This window comes from Ctenopharyngodon idella, chromosome 2 (genome assembly GCF_019924925.1).
Source record: "Ctenopharyngodon idella isolate HZGC_01 chromosome 2, HZGC01, whole genome shotgun sequence".
NCBI lineage: Eukaryota > Metazoa > Chordata > Actinopteri > Cypriniformes > Xenocyprididae > Ctenopharyngodon > Ctenopharyngodon idella.
Window position 1 is genome coordinate 31,221,323 of NC_067221.1, and position 14,614 is coordinate 31,235,936.

The 14,614-nt window shown below is 37.6% G+C and overlaps 1 protein-coding gene across 1 annotated transcript; it reads left to right on the forward strand.

Moving 5' to 3' along the window:
* The first annotated feature begins 8,694 nt into the window (after positions 1-8,694).
* Positions 8,695-10,922, forward strand: foxc1a (forkhead box C1a). Its single transcript, XM_051876478.1, has one exon. The coding sequence runs from the start codon at positions 8,953-8,955 to the stop codon at positions 10,417-10,419; it is 1,467 nt and encodes a 488-aa protein (XP_051732438.1). The 5' UTR covers positions 8,695-8,952; the 3' UTR covers positions 10,420-10,922.
* Positions 10,923-14,614: the final 3,692 nt, after the last annotated feature.

The window sequence follows — 14,614 nt, forward strand, 5'->3', positions numbered from 1 at the left end:
GTCATTGAGAGCATATGTCGTAGTTTAGATATATTGTTAAGATGGAAGAATGCGGTTTTACAGATGCTAGAAATCTGGGTTTCAAATGAAAGATTGGTATCAAAGAGCACACCCAGGTTCCTAACTGGCAACAAAGACTTAACAGAGCAGCCAAGTGTTAGACAGCATTCTAACACTTTTCTGAATTTAGTAGGAAATTACTGGTCATCCATTTTTTTATATCAGCTATGCATTCTGTTAATTTTGTGAAGTTTTGTCAGGGCGCAAAGAAATATAGAGCTGAATATCATAAGCGTAACAGTGATGACGGCATGCTTCCTTATTATATCTACCGAGGGTAGAATGTACAGAGTGAAAAGCAACGGTCCTAGTACTGAGTCTTGCTGTACTCGACACTGAACTTGTGACATCTCTTCATTTACTGCTACAAACTGATAATGGTCAGATAAGTATGATTTGAACCATGCCAATGCAATTCCTCTAATGCCAACATAATTTTCAAATATATCAAAGGAATGTTGTGGTTGATAATGTCAAATGCAGTACTAAGATCCAGTAACACTAATAGAGGGATAAAACCACAATCAGTAACACTAATAGAAGGATAAAACCACAATTGGATGGTAAGAGCTAAAAAGATTCGAGATCGGCCTGTATTTGACTAATTCTCTAAGATCAAGTTGTGTTTTTGTTTTGTTTTTTTTTGATAAGAGGTTTAATAATAGCCAGCTTAAAAGTTTCCGGTACGTATCCTAGTGACAAAGATGAATTAATGATATTAAGAAGAAGATCTATGACCTCTAGAAGCATCTCTTTCAATAGCTTAGTCGGTATAGGGTCTAACATACATGTTGTTGATTTTGATGATTTAGCGAGTTCTGCTAAGCTATCTGGTATGCTAAGGAGATGAAACTGATCAGGAAGATTATTTATAAAGCAGTCTCTAGTGGTAGAAGTGATAGTTCTACCATATTTGTAACAGGGAGTTGGTTTTGCAGCCTTGGCTATTGATTACATGTGACAATATTAGATCTAAAGTATGATTATGACAATGAGTGGGTCCTGACACATTTTGTCTAACGCCAATTGATTTTAGAATGTCTGTAATTGTCAATCCAAATGCATCTTTTTCATTATCTACATGGATATTAAAATCACCAACAATTAGGACTTTATCAGCAGCCAGTACTAACTCCGATAGAAAATCAGCAAATTCTTTGATAAAGTCTGTATGGTTCCCTAGTGGCCTGTATACAGTAGCCAGCACAAATGTCAAACGAATTTATCACTTACACTAGGTAATATTATTTAAAGCACCATCACTTCGAAGAAATTATATCTGAAACTAGACTTCTGAGTACTACTAAATATATTACTATAAATTACTACAACACCAACCCCTTGCCTTTCAGACGAGGCTCATGTAACTTGAGTTACGTAATTAGTTTACTTTTTCAAGTAACTAGTAAAGTAACGCATTATTTTTACATTTACAATAAAATATCTGAGTTACTTTTTTAAATAATTAATGCAAGTTACTTTGTTTTCCCATGTATTTACTGACAGCTCTCCTGTCGCCATGTTGAGAGAAATCGAGAGTAAGTGCAGATGCATTGTGTGTAAACATGACGGATATTGTAGTTCTAGACTAAATGTATAAAGATTTTACTCATCTCACTTACACAAAAACAGAGTCAGTATTCCTCAAAATTAATAAAAACAGTGAAATGCAATCTCAGAATATTGCACAAATCTATAATAATTAAATATATGAAATTAAACAAATGTACTTTATGTAATTAATCTCACTTTATTCACCAGTTTCTTTGGTGCTGACCTTCGATTATCCAATTAAACCATACTAATAAGCAAAAATGAGTTACTTTTTTAGAGAGTAACGCAATATTGTAATGCATTACTTTTAAAAGTAACTTTCCCCAACACTGTTTATAACAGTAATCTTAATCCTGGACTCATTTAAAGGGGACATATCATGAAAATCCAACTTTTTTTCCCATGTTTAATTGCTATAATCTCATCTACCAAACAAGAAAATGTAAAAAAGGACAACCAAGTAACTTTGTTTTGGTAAGCCTTTCTCAAGCATGTGAAAAAATGAGCTGTTCAGATTTCTTTCCCCTTGTGACGTAGGAAGGAGATCTTATTATAATATTACTGCTCCCTGAATCTGTATGTTTACACCCATGTCGCCGCCATTGTGTTTTCACAAGCACCAACGGTGTACCAGTAACACTGGTCCTGGAGTGCAGCTGTCCTGCACAGTTTAGCTACAACCCTGATCAAACACACTTGAAGGATTACAAAAAGTGGTGGTGTCATTTTATTTATGAAGGGAATGTGTCCAAATAAATTCATATACCAGTATGTGCAAGTCATTTTTCACCAGACTGCTTTGTACACAAGGGTCAATAAAACAGAGGATTTGCACAGAAGTTGATTCTCAAAGATGGATCGAGACCAACTGTTCATGATCCAATTTCATATTTCATGATGTTTGCAAATTGTCTTTTTGAATGTGTTTCGTTAGCATATTGCTAATGTACTGTTAAATGTGGCTATAGTTATCATTGTTTCTTACTGTATATTCACAGAGACCAGAGCCAAGTTGTTATTTTCATTTTTAACCCAAACACTTGCAGTCTGTATAATTCATAAACACATCTCCATTCTTATTGAGTCTCTCCAACAGTGTGTAGCTTTAGCCATGTTAGCCGGAAGCAGGAAGCTATCAAATTTATTCAGAATCGAATATTAGCAAACATCCACAAAATGCATGCCATGCCTATGTGATCTGATATGCTGCATCACAAACAGTTTGTAATGATCCATTTTGAGAGTTATGTTTGCTGTGTGAGCTCCTCCTGTATAATTTTTGCCTCAATGTATTGGAATTGCAAGCTTGGGGGCGGGGAGCATGCATTTGCATTTAAAGGTACACACACCAAATCAGCGCATTTTTTTTTTTTTTTTTTTTTCTCCCACAGAAAAATAGGCAGTTAAAATTTGGTATAATAAAAAAATCTAGGGGGTATTTTGAGCTGAAACTACACAGACACATTCTGGGAACACCTGAGACTTATATTACATTTTGTAAAAAGGGACATAATAGGTCACATTTAAAGTAATGAAATCCTCTGGTTTTAGCCAGGTTTCTGTCAAACACAGCACATCTAGATTATAATCTGTTATCATCATATCATTTACAATAAGTGCTTTTGAAGAAAGGGATTTAATATTCAGCAACCCAAGCATTTGTTTGTCTGTATTATATCTGTTTTTTTATTTTTTTTTTTTATTCAGCAATAACATTTTTACCCTTAAATTGGTTTGGGAGTTTTTTTGTATTTACTAATTCGGGGAACAGACACAGTTTCTATGCAATGATATCTAGGTAAAAGAGTCTCTATGTGTTGGAATTTATCTGACTTCCGTGACGCGAGACATCTAGCAGACGGTCGGTTTAGCCAGTCTGTCTGCTTCTTGACCTGGGCATCTGTTTGTCATGTTTCAGCTCTAAGACTATGTGCTATACTAAAGAGAAGAGTGGCACCATTACAGGAGGGATGGATACCATCTCTTTTCAACAGGTCAGGTCTGCCCAAAAAACGGTTCCAATTGTCTACGAACCCTATATTAATCTGCGGACACCACTTAGACAGCCAGTCATTGAGTGATGACAGTCTGTGATCAGGGAGGGGGCCAGAGCAAATTACAGTGTCTTACATTGTACTTGCAAGTTCACACACCTCTTTAATGTTAATTTTAGTAATCTGTGACTGGCGAAGTCAGACATCATTTGTGCGACGTGAATAATAATCTTAGAGTATTTATGATTAGCATTAGCCAGCACTTTTAAATTTGCTTTGATGTCAGGCTCTCTGGCTCCCGGCACACATGTGACTATGGTGGCTGGTGTCTCTATTTTCACGTTCCGTGTAATAGAATCGCCAATAACTAGGGCACTTCCAACAGGATTCTCAGTGGTTGCATCACTGAGTAAAGAGAACCTGTTTGATGTTCTAATCAGAACAGCGATGTTTTGTCCTGCGACTATGCCTTCTCACAGTCATCCAGTTGCCCTGCTGCATGGGCTCTACAGCCGGATCCAAACAATGTACGGATTCGCTAAGCTAGTTGCATCCAAAACACTATCGAACCCTTGCATTCTTACTATCCTTGATTAAAGTTTGGATGTGTGTCTCTAATTCTGAAATCTTCTTCATCAGCCTGACTATTTCCCTGCATTATGGCATGTGAAACCCTCGTCGCTGACAGAGAAGGCTATCCTAAACATATGACAGGCAGTGCAAGTGACAATAACAGAAGAAGACATGCTTAGCAACACACACACAACATAGATGAGACTGAACACTGAACAGAACAGACAGGAACTAATATACATAGTGATGATTAACTAAAAGATGCACAGCTGATATTGAGTTAGTGTCTATGGTGACTGATGAGTGGCGGGAAACTGAACAAAGACGACACGTGACAAATGAAAACAAACTGAAAGTCCATTAAAACTAAGGCAAACCACACGTGACTGTGACAACAACAAGGAATGATAGTAAATAGAGATTCAAAACAAAGCTATACAGAACTACAGACGCAAACCACTCAGCAACGAGGCAGACAGGAGCAATCGATCAGGAACCTGTACTGGTTCCCCTGTGAGAGGAAGAGAATATTAACTGCTGCTAAATCCATATCTTGGTCTGTTCTTCTGTCATGACTGGTTGAAGCAGGGAGAAATAAAAATGCAGGATTTAAAGGCAGCAGTCTTCACCCCAAACAGAAAAAAAGAAAAGCTTGTAGGAAAAATAAAAGAAAGTATTAAGTCCATTTTATAACAGAATATCTGTTACAGATCAACATCTCTACTCACTCTGAATATCATTTATAGGCCCTACAGTTGTCTTCAACATGCCACCATTTTGTTTATACTAGCGACAGGAATCAGTGTAAGCTACTTTTTTTGTATTCAATTTTTTCATATATTTTATCAATTTATTTAATATTAAGTATAAAGTAAATAAATTGATTGAATAAATTAATAATTCAATCAAAGTGAATAAAATATAGGGTCTGATATTAAGTCAGACTGTACATAAAGTGTATGGTATGGTAACTGTATTTTTTAGATTTTGCAGTTGTCCTGCAGGTGACTTTGTTCGTCTTTCTCCACCCGAATGCAGCACTTTAAATACTCCAAAACTAGATCTACAATGACTTCCAACACCCCTCCTCCTGTAATAAGTTTATATGCATGCATAGAATGGGTTAAATTTGTAGGTATAATTATGTTAAAATTTTTGCCACCCCAACCCGGATCTAACTATCTAACCCTGACCTGTTACATGATTTTGGGCCCTGCCTGGTGAGTTATATCATTCCCACATTGTCACCTATGCTGTTCCACAGATGCTTTGTGTTGACATTCATACACTGTATGTTGCCTATTTTTGCTAAAAGAATTGGCGCAACGAGAAGTAGCATTCCATAGTTGGTTATTATTTATTTAATATTGATTATAAAGATTTTTACATACTTTTTGCATTATTTTTTACATTACTTTTACAAATTATTTTAAGTCATTTTTATTTAAGTCATTTGTCTCTTATCTGTTGAAAAATATCTGAGCTTAAATGCCCATAAATTCTAATTTTGTGGAAAAAAATATATATAATGAACACAAGGGGGTAGCAATGTCAAATTAAAATGTAGTCTTGGATTTCCTGTCATTAGGTCTACATACTTATTTGCAGTTCTATCCTTTAGGATAATTTTTTTTTTTTTTTTTTTTTTTTTTTTTTTTTTTTTGTGAAGCGCCCATAGCACCAGAATATTTTAGTTATAATTGCATTTAAATGTTACTTTTGTTTCTTTGTACATTTGAATCAAATATGAAAGTGTTCCCCCATGTTTTTTATTCATCTGTTCATTTTTATCAATTTTCTTGATTTGATTTTTATTTGTCTATTTACTTTTCTATAGCCTATTGTAAATCCTAAAAGTGACAACTCTAACAGATAAACTGGTTACAAAGCTTTTCTACACTGGCCATTAGTGATCGAAAGAGGGCGCTAAGACCACAGGACCCAGAGTTGTTTCCTTACTCTGAGACCACCATAGGCTTCCTCTCCTGTCGGACAATCAAAACTAGCCAAAAGTCAGTCGATTCTTGTCTTTATTTGGTTACTTCATATACATTTATCAAATGTTGTTCAGAATGTTGCTTCACTGGTTGCTCAGAAATAATAAAAAAAAAAAAAAAATACCGCTTCTTTTGTGTATTTTATAAATATTGTTTCTTCTGGTGTATTTATTTTGGATGCCGATGCTTACGAACATTTCATGCAAACAATCAATATTGTTGATTCGATATTGAATCGAAATTGATATTTCTATATTGGCTGTATTAAACGATTTGTTGTAGGCTAATGTGTATTTTCGAAAAGGCAACCGTTTTACAATACTGTATTTGTACAGTTTTGATCGATCTTGTTTTCGCTCATATCAGTAATAAAGCTAGGCTATGTCATGCGGCCTCTTTTCATATAGCAAAAGTAATTATTTTTATTTGTTAATTGCATACAGATAGAATTGCCCGAGTGTCGCCAAGCACACATAATGATTAGTAAATAAAGCCATCAAACAAAAATATTAATTTTAAATAAAATTTTCAGCATTTAAATGAGAACAGATTTACACAAAAATAATTACCGCCTGTAATTCACTAAAACCAAAATTTATAGAATCGGAAGATTAAATCGTGTTGTTTGTTTATAGACTACTACTGCTGTTAACTAACTGGTTACAGTCGTACTGGTAACACACAGTTGCTATCGTAAGGTAGCCTAATTCTAAATGATCTAACCCTTACAATTTACTCTTTTGGTGTAACCTAATATAGTCAGGTTGATTGAGTGATATTAAATCATATTAAATCATATTTTTCTCGTATATGCTGGTTTTTCTTGCAACTTTCAAAGGGCCTCTGGACAAAAACAATATCTGATATTTGTTAATAAATTATCAAGACTAAACCATTTATTTTGCTTCACAATCAGGCATTTAACAACCGTGTTTTCAAGTTATACAGAGGTAGCTTGTTTAATTGGCTGGAATGGGGAGTTCGGGTGGGCAGAAGTTTGGGGTTAAGTAAGAGGCGCGTACTGAATTGTACAAATAGCCTGGGGCACAAGAAAAAGTTCATGCCCGGGTCCCTGTAAGGAGAAACCAGCGAAGTATCAACTAGTCCATGGTCACTTAATCAGAGCGACCTGTGGGGGATTATGAAGATATTGTGACCGCAACTTGGCCTCACAATTATCATTCACAATTAAATGTAGTATCCCTCCCCCAAACTTCCTTTCATAAAGGATGCGTGGCCGTCTTACAGTTTAAGAATTTGGGCGGATTGTTTGGCTTTACCTCAAAATAATACGCATGTGTACTCATTCTATGAGTAAGCATTCTTTCGTACTTTTAGGCCCGCTTTTTATACACATATTGAATGAGATTGAAAAAGCGTTAGATCAAAAAGACAGTTGAGAAAAGTAAAAGTTAAAAGAAAAAATTACGAGAAATAATAATAATGTTTAAACAGCATTAATTGCTCGCAATTTACTTTTTTTTTTTTTCTTCAAAAGAATGCCAATAAGTATACGATTTTAAATCGCTCACGATCCGTTTAATCCTCAGCCTAAATAAACAAATAAATATAAAGTTTAGGGAATTACTTTGGAAGTAAACTATTTTATGAAGACACCAATTTTATTGGCATGCCATAAAACAGCGTAGAGGTGAAGGATGGCATAATTCTCCCCCGTTTGACCAATGGTGACACATGTGAGGTGTTTTGCTTTACCCATTTGTTTCTCAGGGCTTTTAATCTCGCTCGCACTTGGAGCAAACTTTCGCACCTCGGCTCTTTCTCTAGTGTCTTAACTTGCTTAATTCCAGCATAATGAGCGCCCTGGATGACATGCTTTGATCCGCTCAGCAGTGTTGATTGAGACCGTTAACTAACAGCCAGTGTTAATAAAGAACTGGCATTGCTACTAAAAATGCAGGAAGCCTCCAACCAGAGATTATTTACACTAATTCCCATATTGATCATTTGAAAACAAATGCTCTCCAAACCTTCTAATGGCTTCATGAGCTGGTGCGAAATACAAATCACTGCAATTCAGTATTACCACATATATCTGTAATACGACCGGATCAACGTTTGTTTTAAATGTGATCTGTAGCCTGTAAATTAATTAATCGATTGGTTAATTAATTAATTAATCGATTAATCGAAAGGGTGTGAGGAATCCGTGGTTTTAAAACGCGTCTATGTTATTTCATTATTTTAGCATTAGATGATTTAAGGACATAGCCGTTTTTATTTATAAACAAACTTTACGAATGTTTTATTATAACCTCTTTATTAAAGTATTTTCAGTTTGATGTGTATCCGCGCTAGTTTGCGGAGAGTATGGTTCTTTAACGTCTAGAGAAGTGTGTGTTTGGCTAGGGGTGGACTGGGACGTCCCAACACCTCTCGTTTTTCTTCAACCTTGTGTGTGGCCGCTCGCTTTGCACGGCCCGACCTCCCATTGGACAACTTAGATGTTATTGGGAGGAGTCTTACTGGCAGCAAAAGGGGAAAAGAATTGAAGTGCGCAAAAGTATTATGTAGTGACCGATGCTTAGTGTTCAGAAGTTTTCCAATGCGCGCTCCGACAGAAAGAGGTGGCAAGTACGCGAGTCTAATCAACACCCGGTCCAACAGTCGCATTTTGTAAATACGGTGGCAGAACGTGGACTCTCGGGTGGACTGCCTTCCCAGTTTCAGAGGAGGCGCATTTCAAGGGGATTTGTGGATTGCTTTAGGCTTCCCGACGTCTGTTTTTCGCCAGCACCGTTTGGAGAGAAGTCATGCAGGCGCGCTATTCCGTCTCCAGTCCCAACTCGCTGGGAGTTGTGCCGTACATCAGCAGCGACCAAAGTTATTACCGGGCCGCCGCCGGAGGGGGGTACACCGGGATGCCAGCCCCCATGAGCATGTACTCTCATGCGGCCCACGACCAGTACCCCGCCAGCATGGCGAGGGCGTATGGACCATACACGCCGCAGCCGCAGCCCAAGGATATGGTAAAACCACCCTACAGTTACATTGCGCTCATCACTATGGCCATCCAGAACTCCCCGGACAAGAAGGTGACCCTTAACGGTATTTATCAGTTTATAATGGAGCGCTTTCCCTTTTATAGGGACAACAAGCAGGGCTGGCAGAACAGTATTCGACACAACCTGTCCCTGAACGAGTGCTTTGTCAAAGTGCCCCGCGATGACAAAAAACCTGGCAAAGGCAGCTACTGGACCCTCGACCCGGACTCGTATAATATGTTTGAGAACGGCAGCTTTTTGAGGCGACGACGGCGTTTCAAAAAGAAGGACGCTCTAAAGGATAAGGAAGACCGAAATGTCAAAGAGGCACCTTCCCGCCAGCAGCAACAGCAGCAGCCGCCGCAACCGCAGCAGGGCCGCGACCAGGAACAGTCAGTGCCGGGCTCGCAGCCCGTGCGCATTCAGGACATTAAAACCGAGAACGGCACGTCCACGCCTCCGCAGGCCGTTTCGCCCACGCTCAGCACTGTTCCCAAGATAGAAAGCCCCGACAGCAGCAGCAGCATGTCGAGCGGCAGCCCGCACAGCATCCCGTCCACCCGCTCTCTCAGCCTGGACAGCGCCGGGGAACAGCAGCAGCAGCATCACCACCACGGCCAGGCCCCTGCGCAGGGCTTCAGCGTGGACAACATCATGACCTCCCTCCGGGGCTCGCCTCAGAACTCTGGCGATCTCACCCCGTCTCTCGTGGCTTCCTCGCGAACAGGTATAACTCCCACATTGTCCCTGAACTATTCTCCCAACCAGACGTCCGTGTATAGTTCGCCCTGCAGCCAGAACTCTATCTCGACTACCTCCAACGCCACCTATCATTGCAACATGCAGGCCATGAGCTTGTACGCGGGCGGAGATCGCTCGGGCCACTTGGCGACCACTACCACTGTGGACGAAACTCTGCCTGATTACTCGATCACGACCACCACGTCGTCCTTAAGCCACGGGAATCTCAGCTCGGCCCAGGAGGGCCACCATCCGCACCAAGGGCGCCTCGCCTCATGGTACCTAAACCAGGCCGGAGACATTGGCCATCTAGGCGCGACGTACCCGACGCAGCAGCAGAACTTTCATTCGGTTCGAGAGATGTTTGAATCGCAGAGAATCGGTCTGAATAATTCACCGGTGAACGGGAATAACAGCTGTCAAATGTCGTTTCCCCCGAGTCAGCCCATATACCGCACGTCGGGGGCTTTTGTGTATGACTGCAGCAAGTTTTGACCAAACAAGTATTTTTCGAGCTTCTTCTTTATGTTGTTGTTGTTGTTGATTTCCCCTTTGCCCTCTTTTCGTCAATACCGAGAGACGTTGATATTTACCTACTACCCCGCCATGGACTGAAAAGAAACAGAACACAAACGCGAGTCAGACACACTTGATCTTGGTTTGTTAAGGACAGTGTTACTTCGAATAACACGTAAGTCTTCTTCGTTTTTGTGAGCTATATGCTGGGCTGTGTTGAAATGCGTCAGACGTTTATGGACTTGTTATTACGTGTAAATTGCATATAGTAATTTATTTCTAAAGTGTAGCCGGATATTATGGACCAAACACCAAAAAGTGTTTCTAAATTGAACTGCATTCATTGTCCAAATGTTCCATTATAACAAGGAACGGAACATGTATAACGCCATATTCTTTCAAACTATCTCCTTTTGTTGAAAAAGTATTCTGAAGGAACTGCATTGTTTGTTTAATAAATTGCCATGCTATTTGAGTTAAAATTAGGCTACGGCTGATTTCTTAAAGCCTGCAGGAAAAAAAACTGTGTGCTAGTAGCCTATAGAGTAAAAATGCATTTAGAGCTCTATTGCTTGAAGCCAATCACCAATCACCTTCATAAATGATCCAAATAAGCCTTTCTAAATTATTCGGCGTTACTGTGGCACGGTTGAACGTTGTTTGATCCAAACGACCGCCTAATCTTAAAATGCTTCTAACCACACATTTACAATGTAATGTACTCTGATCACATTGATTTATATGAAAATAACCACAAGCCTCCCATGCAAATGAACACTATTTCAGCATTCTAGGGAATTGTGAAATGCTAAATATTCACTAATCAGTTCCGCTATATGCTTTTGGGAATTTTCAAACAAATGTTAGCTATTTATATCTAGGTGTTTAGTTATTTTATCATCACACATTTTTTCAGTGTTCAGCAAAATGTAGCAACCTTTTACTTTTTTTATACTGAATAAATATTGAATATAAAATATCAAATGTCAAATAAAATATCTCGTGATTTAATTACATTTAAATTCTCAAAAACCTCCTATAAAAAAGTCCTATAAAAAGTCATGTGTAATTCAGGCGTATTATTTATTATTACAATTATTATTGTTGTTATTATTATTATTATTATTTGTCGTAGTACTAACTCTAAAAATACTCATTTGCAACCTAAAAAAATGTGGTTTAAGTGGTACTATCTATTTTTTTTTTCTTTTTAAGTAAAAAAAAAAAAAAAAAAAAAAAAAAAAAAATCATGTGACTGAATCAACTTCATTAGGCCTACTCCATTAACAAAAGTCATTCTGAAGGTTTATATCAGGTAGTCTTCTTAATGTAACAACTGCAGATGTTTTACAGTGTTTTTCACTGTTTTACAGTGCAGTAGCCGCGGTAGTAATAAAATCAAATGTTGCTATGCATAACAATTTATATTTTAATTGCTTCGAGGTGACGACGTGTTTTGCTATAATTTGTTCTTATTGCTTTACGCAACTCCATATGCCTGGCGTGGGCTGTCAGTCTGTCATCATCTTGACCTGAGGCCTTTGGTAACAGTGTTTCAGTCATTGTAATTCACCGCTTGTGTTCAGTGTCCACGTGTTTACTTGCGCATAGCTTCGTTAATATCATACCAGACATGCCAAAGATACTCAAATCACCACTGGAGGATTCAGCAAGTTCTAAAAGGCGCAGCGGTTGGACTTAATAAATATAATACTTTAGAGGCGCGTCCTTAGAAAAGGCCTAATACAGAGAATAAATCTCCAGTGTAACAATTCACAAAAGTATTAGGGCATTGTAGCCTACTGGTGCATTTATTGGAACAATCACCAGTCAAGTTAAAGAAACGTCACTAAAATGCCCGTATGTTTAATAGTTTTTGTTTTTTTTATTTATTTTTTTATTCACATTAATTCAAAAGTGCTATTTGAAAATACAAGCAATGGTATCTTTTTATTTGTCTTCATTTTATTGAGGAGATGTGATACCACGAGCATTTAGAGGCTTTTAAACGATCAGATTTTACTAAATAACTAACATACTAAATAAATAAATAAATAAAATGTGTATGCAATAGTGTATTTATCATGCCTCATATATGAAAGCTTGCTGATACTTGTGAATATGTTTTAAAGGTTTAAGTTTGTAGTATTATTATTATTACAGACAATATTATGTTTTTAAAATTTTTATTGTGTATTTTTAGTCTGCAGCCCAGTTAGGCCCAAAGACCTGAGGGCAAATGCACACGTGTTCTCATTGCCTCTGTGCCCCACATATTTTCATTGCATGAGCGGTTGGTAGTGATTACAGCGGTTAATTAATCGGCCAATTAACTAGCGTGCGTCAACAAAATGTCTCGGATTTGCCTCTTTCACTCTGTATGGTATGTGGTAATTAAATGTGCCCATATCACGTTCGGTTTGAGTTTTTTTCTTAAAAATTGTGCTTTTTCAGAATGTTCATATTCAGTTACATATGTAGGCCTATCGATAAAACAGTACTATTAAATAAGTATTCATAACAAATTTAGGGCATTTTAGAGAAACGGCGAAACTACAACAACGGCAATGATAATAATAACCTAAAATATAGATTGTTTAATAATAATAATAATAATAATAATAATAAACAGCCTATATAATAATTACAATAATACGTTTCAGTATCGGTAAGCCTTATGTATGAAACATGACACTTACAAATTAAGTTAGTTGTGCAGCTCATGTGAGTCTGATCACAGTTCATTTTGGCCTTTCATAGCGCATTCTCTCCCCACCAAAAAAAAAAAAAAAAAGTTGTAATCATGCTCATAAAAGTCATTAGAGCCTTTCCCGAGTAATAAACAAACGTCGTGTTAAGCCCAAGATTGATGGCGCCCTCACAGAACGGGCCAGGTCAGGAAGGAATAAAATTCAATCAGTGCGCAGGAATCATTTTTCATGAGACGGAAAAGGCAGAAGGGGACGGGGGTCAATAGGGAGGATGTCGGCCGCCGGAGCACCATCAACAATACCACAGGAGAAAAGCTAAATGAACGTGTTGTGTTCTCAAATCAGTCTCTTAAATCTATTATCTATATGATTCGAGCTCCCACACGAGCAGTCAGAACTCACAGTCTTATCGAAATTGATCAAGAGCTGTCTGAATTTTAGGACGGTCCAGGTGAAGAGAAGTATATTTTGCTGCTTTGCAGGCCTTTATTTTTAAAATCAACTTCTCACTCGAGCTCTTGGAGTTAAAACAATTCGATTTTAGGCAAGATTTATACATGTAGCGTAGCGGATTTTTGCACAAGGCCTATTTTGCTTTGATAACTCTGTTTAATCGCCTGTAATTTGAATGTTCAGATAATTAATTGTAATGCAATTTTGCATCATTTGGTCAATCTCAAGCAATTTTTACCACCAAACAGATTAAGTGAATTAAAAGCTATTTAAATATTAATAAAACACAGCCGAACAATAATTAGGCTATTAGCAATATGCAAACGGCTGTTGAAGCGTAAACCAAACATAAATTCCAGAAGAATAGGCTAGCCTATTTGAAACGAAGCCTATTTTTTTTTTTTTTTTTTTTTTTTAATGCTTCTCTTCATTTCCGTTCTAAAACGTAGTTTTAAAATGTAGAAAATATGTTTTTAACAAAATGACACACAATCCTGATCATCATTTGGTTCGATGTGTTTCAAACACTTGTTTTTCTTTATAATTTTCAAATGGTCAAATGTTATGCATGCTTTCCTGTGTCCAGATATTTAGGTCGCCCCTCCATTTCGATAGAGTATTCGCATATAAATCCATATTATTTTGAAATACAATATATATTCCATTCTCCACATTCAAATTGTTCCGCTACATTCCTGCAAGCATATCCACACCCCTTCCAACACTCTACTACATGGATCTGAATCAGACACAAAAAAGTGATTATGTTCAACATTCCTTTGATGTGTCTCTCTTCAAAACATTCCAATTTCCCGTTTAAAGTTAGGAGGAACAAATCGACGAGAAAGAACATCTTGATTTCACCTGACAGAATTTAACAGGCAAAAGCAATTGATAATATGAAGCGTAACTCGATGCACTGGAGGAGGTAGGCTATAATCTCTTTAAAATGTAGCTATATGCCACAACAGCGTTATACTGAAAAACACAAAACAAATGAACACAGTCTA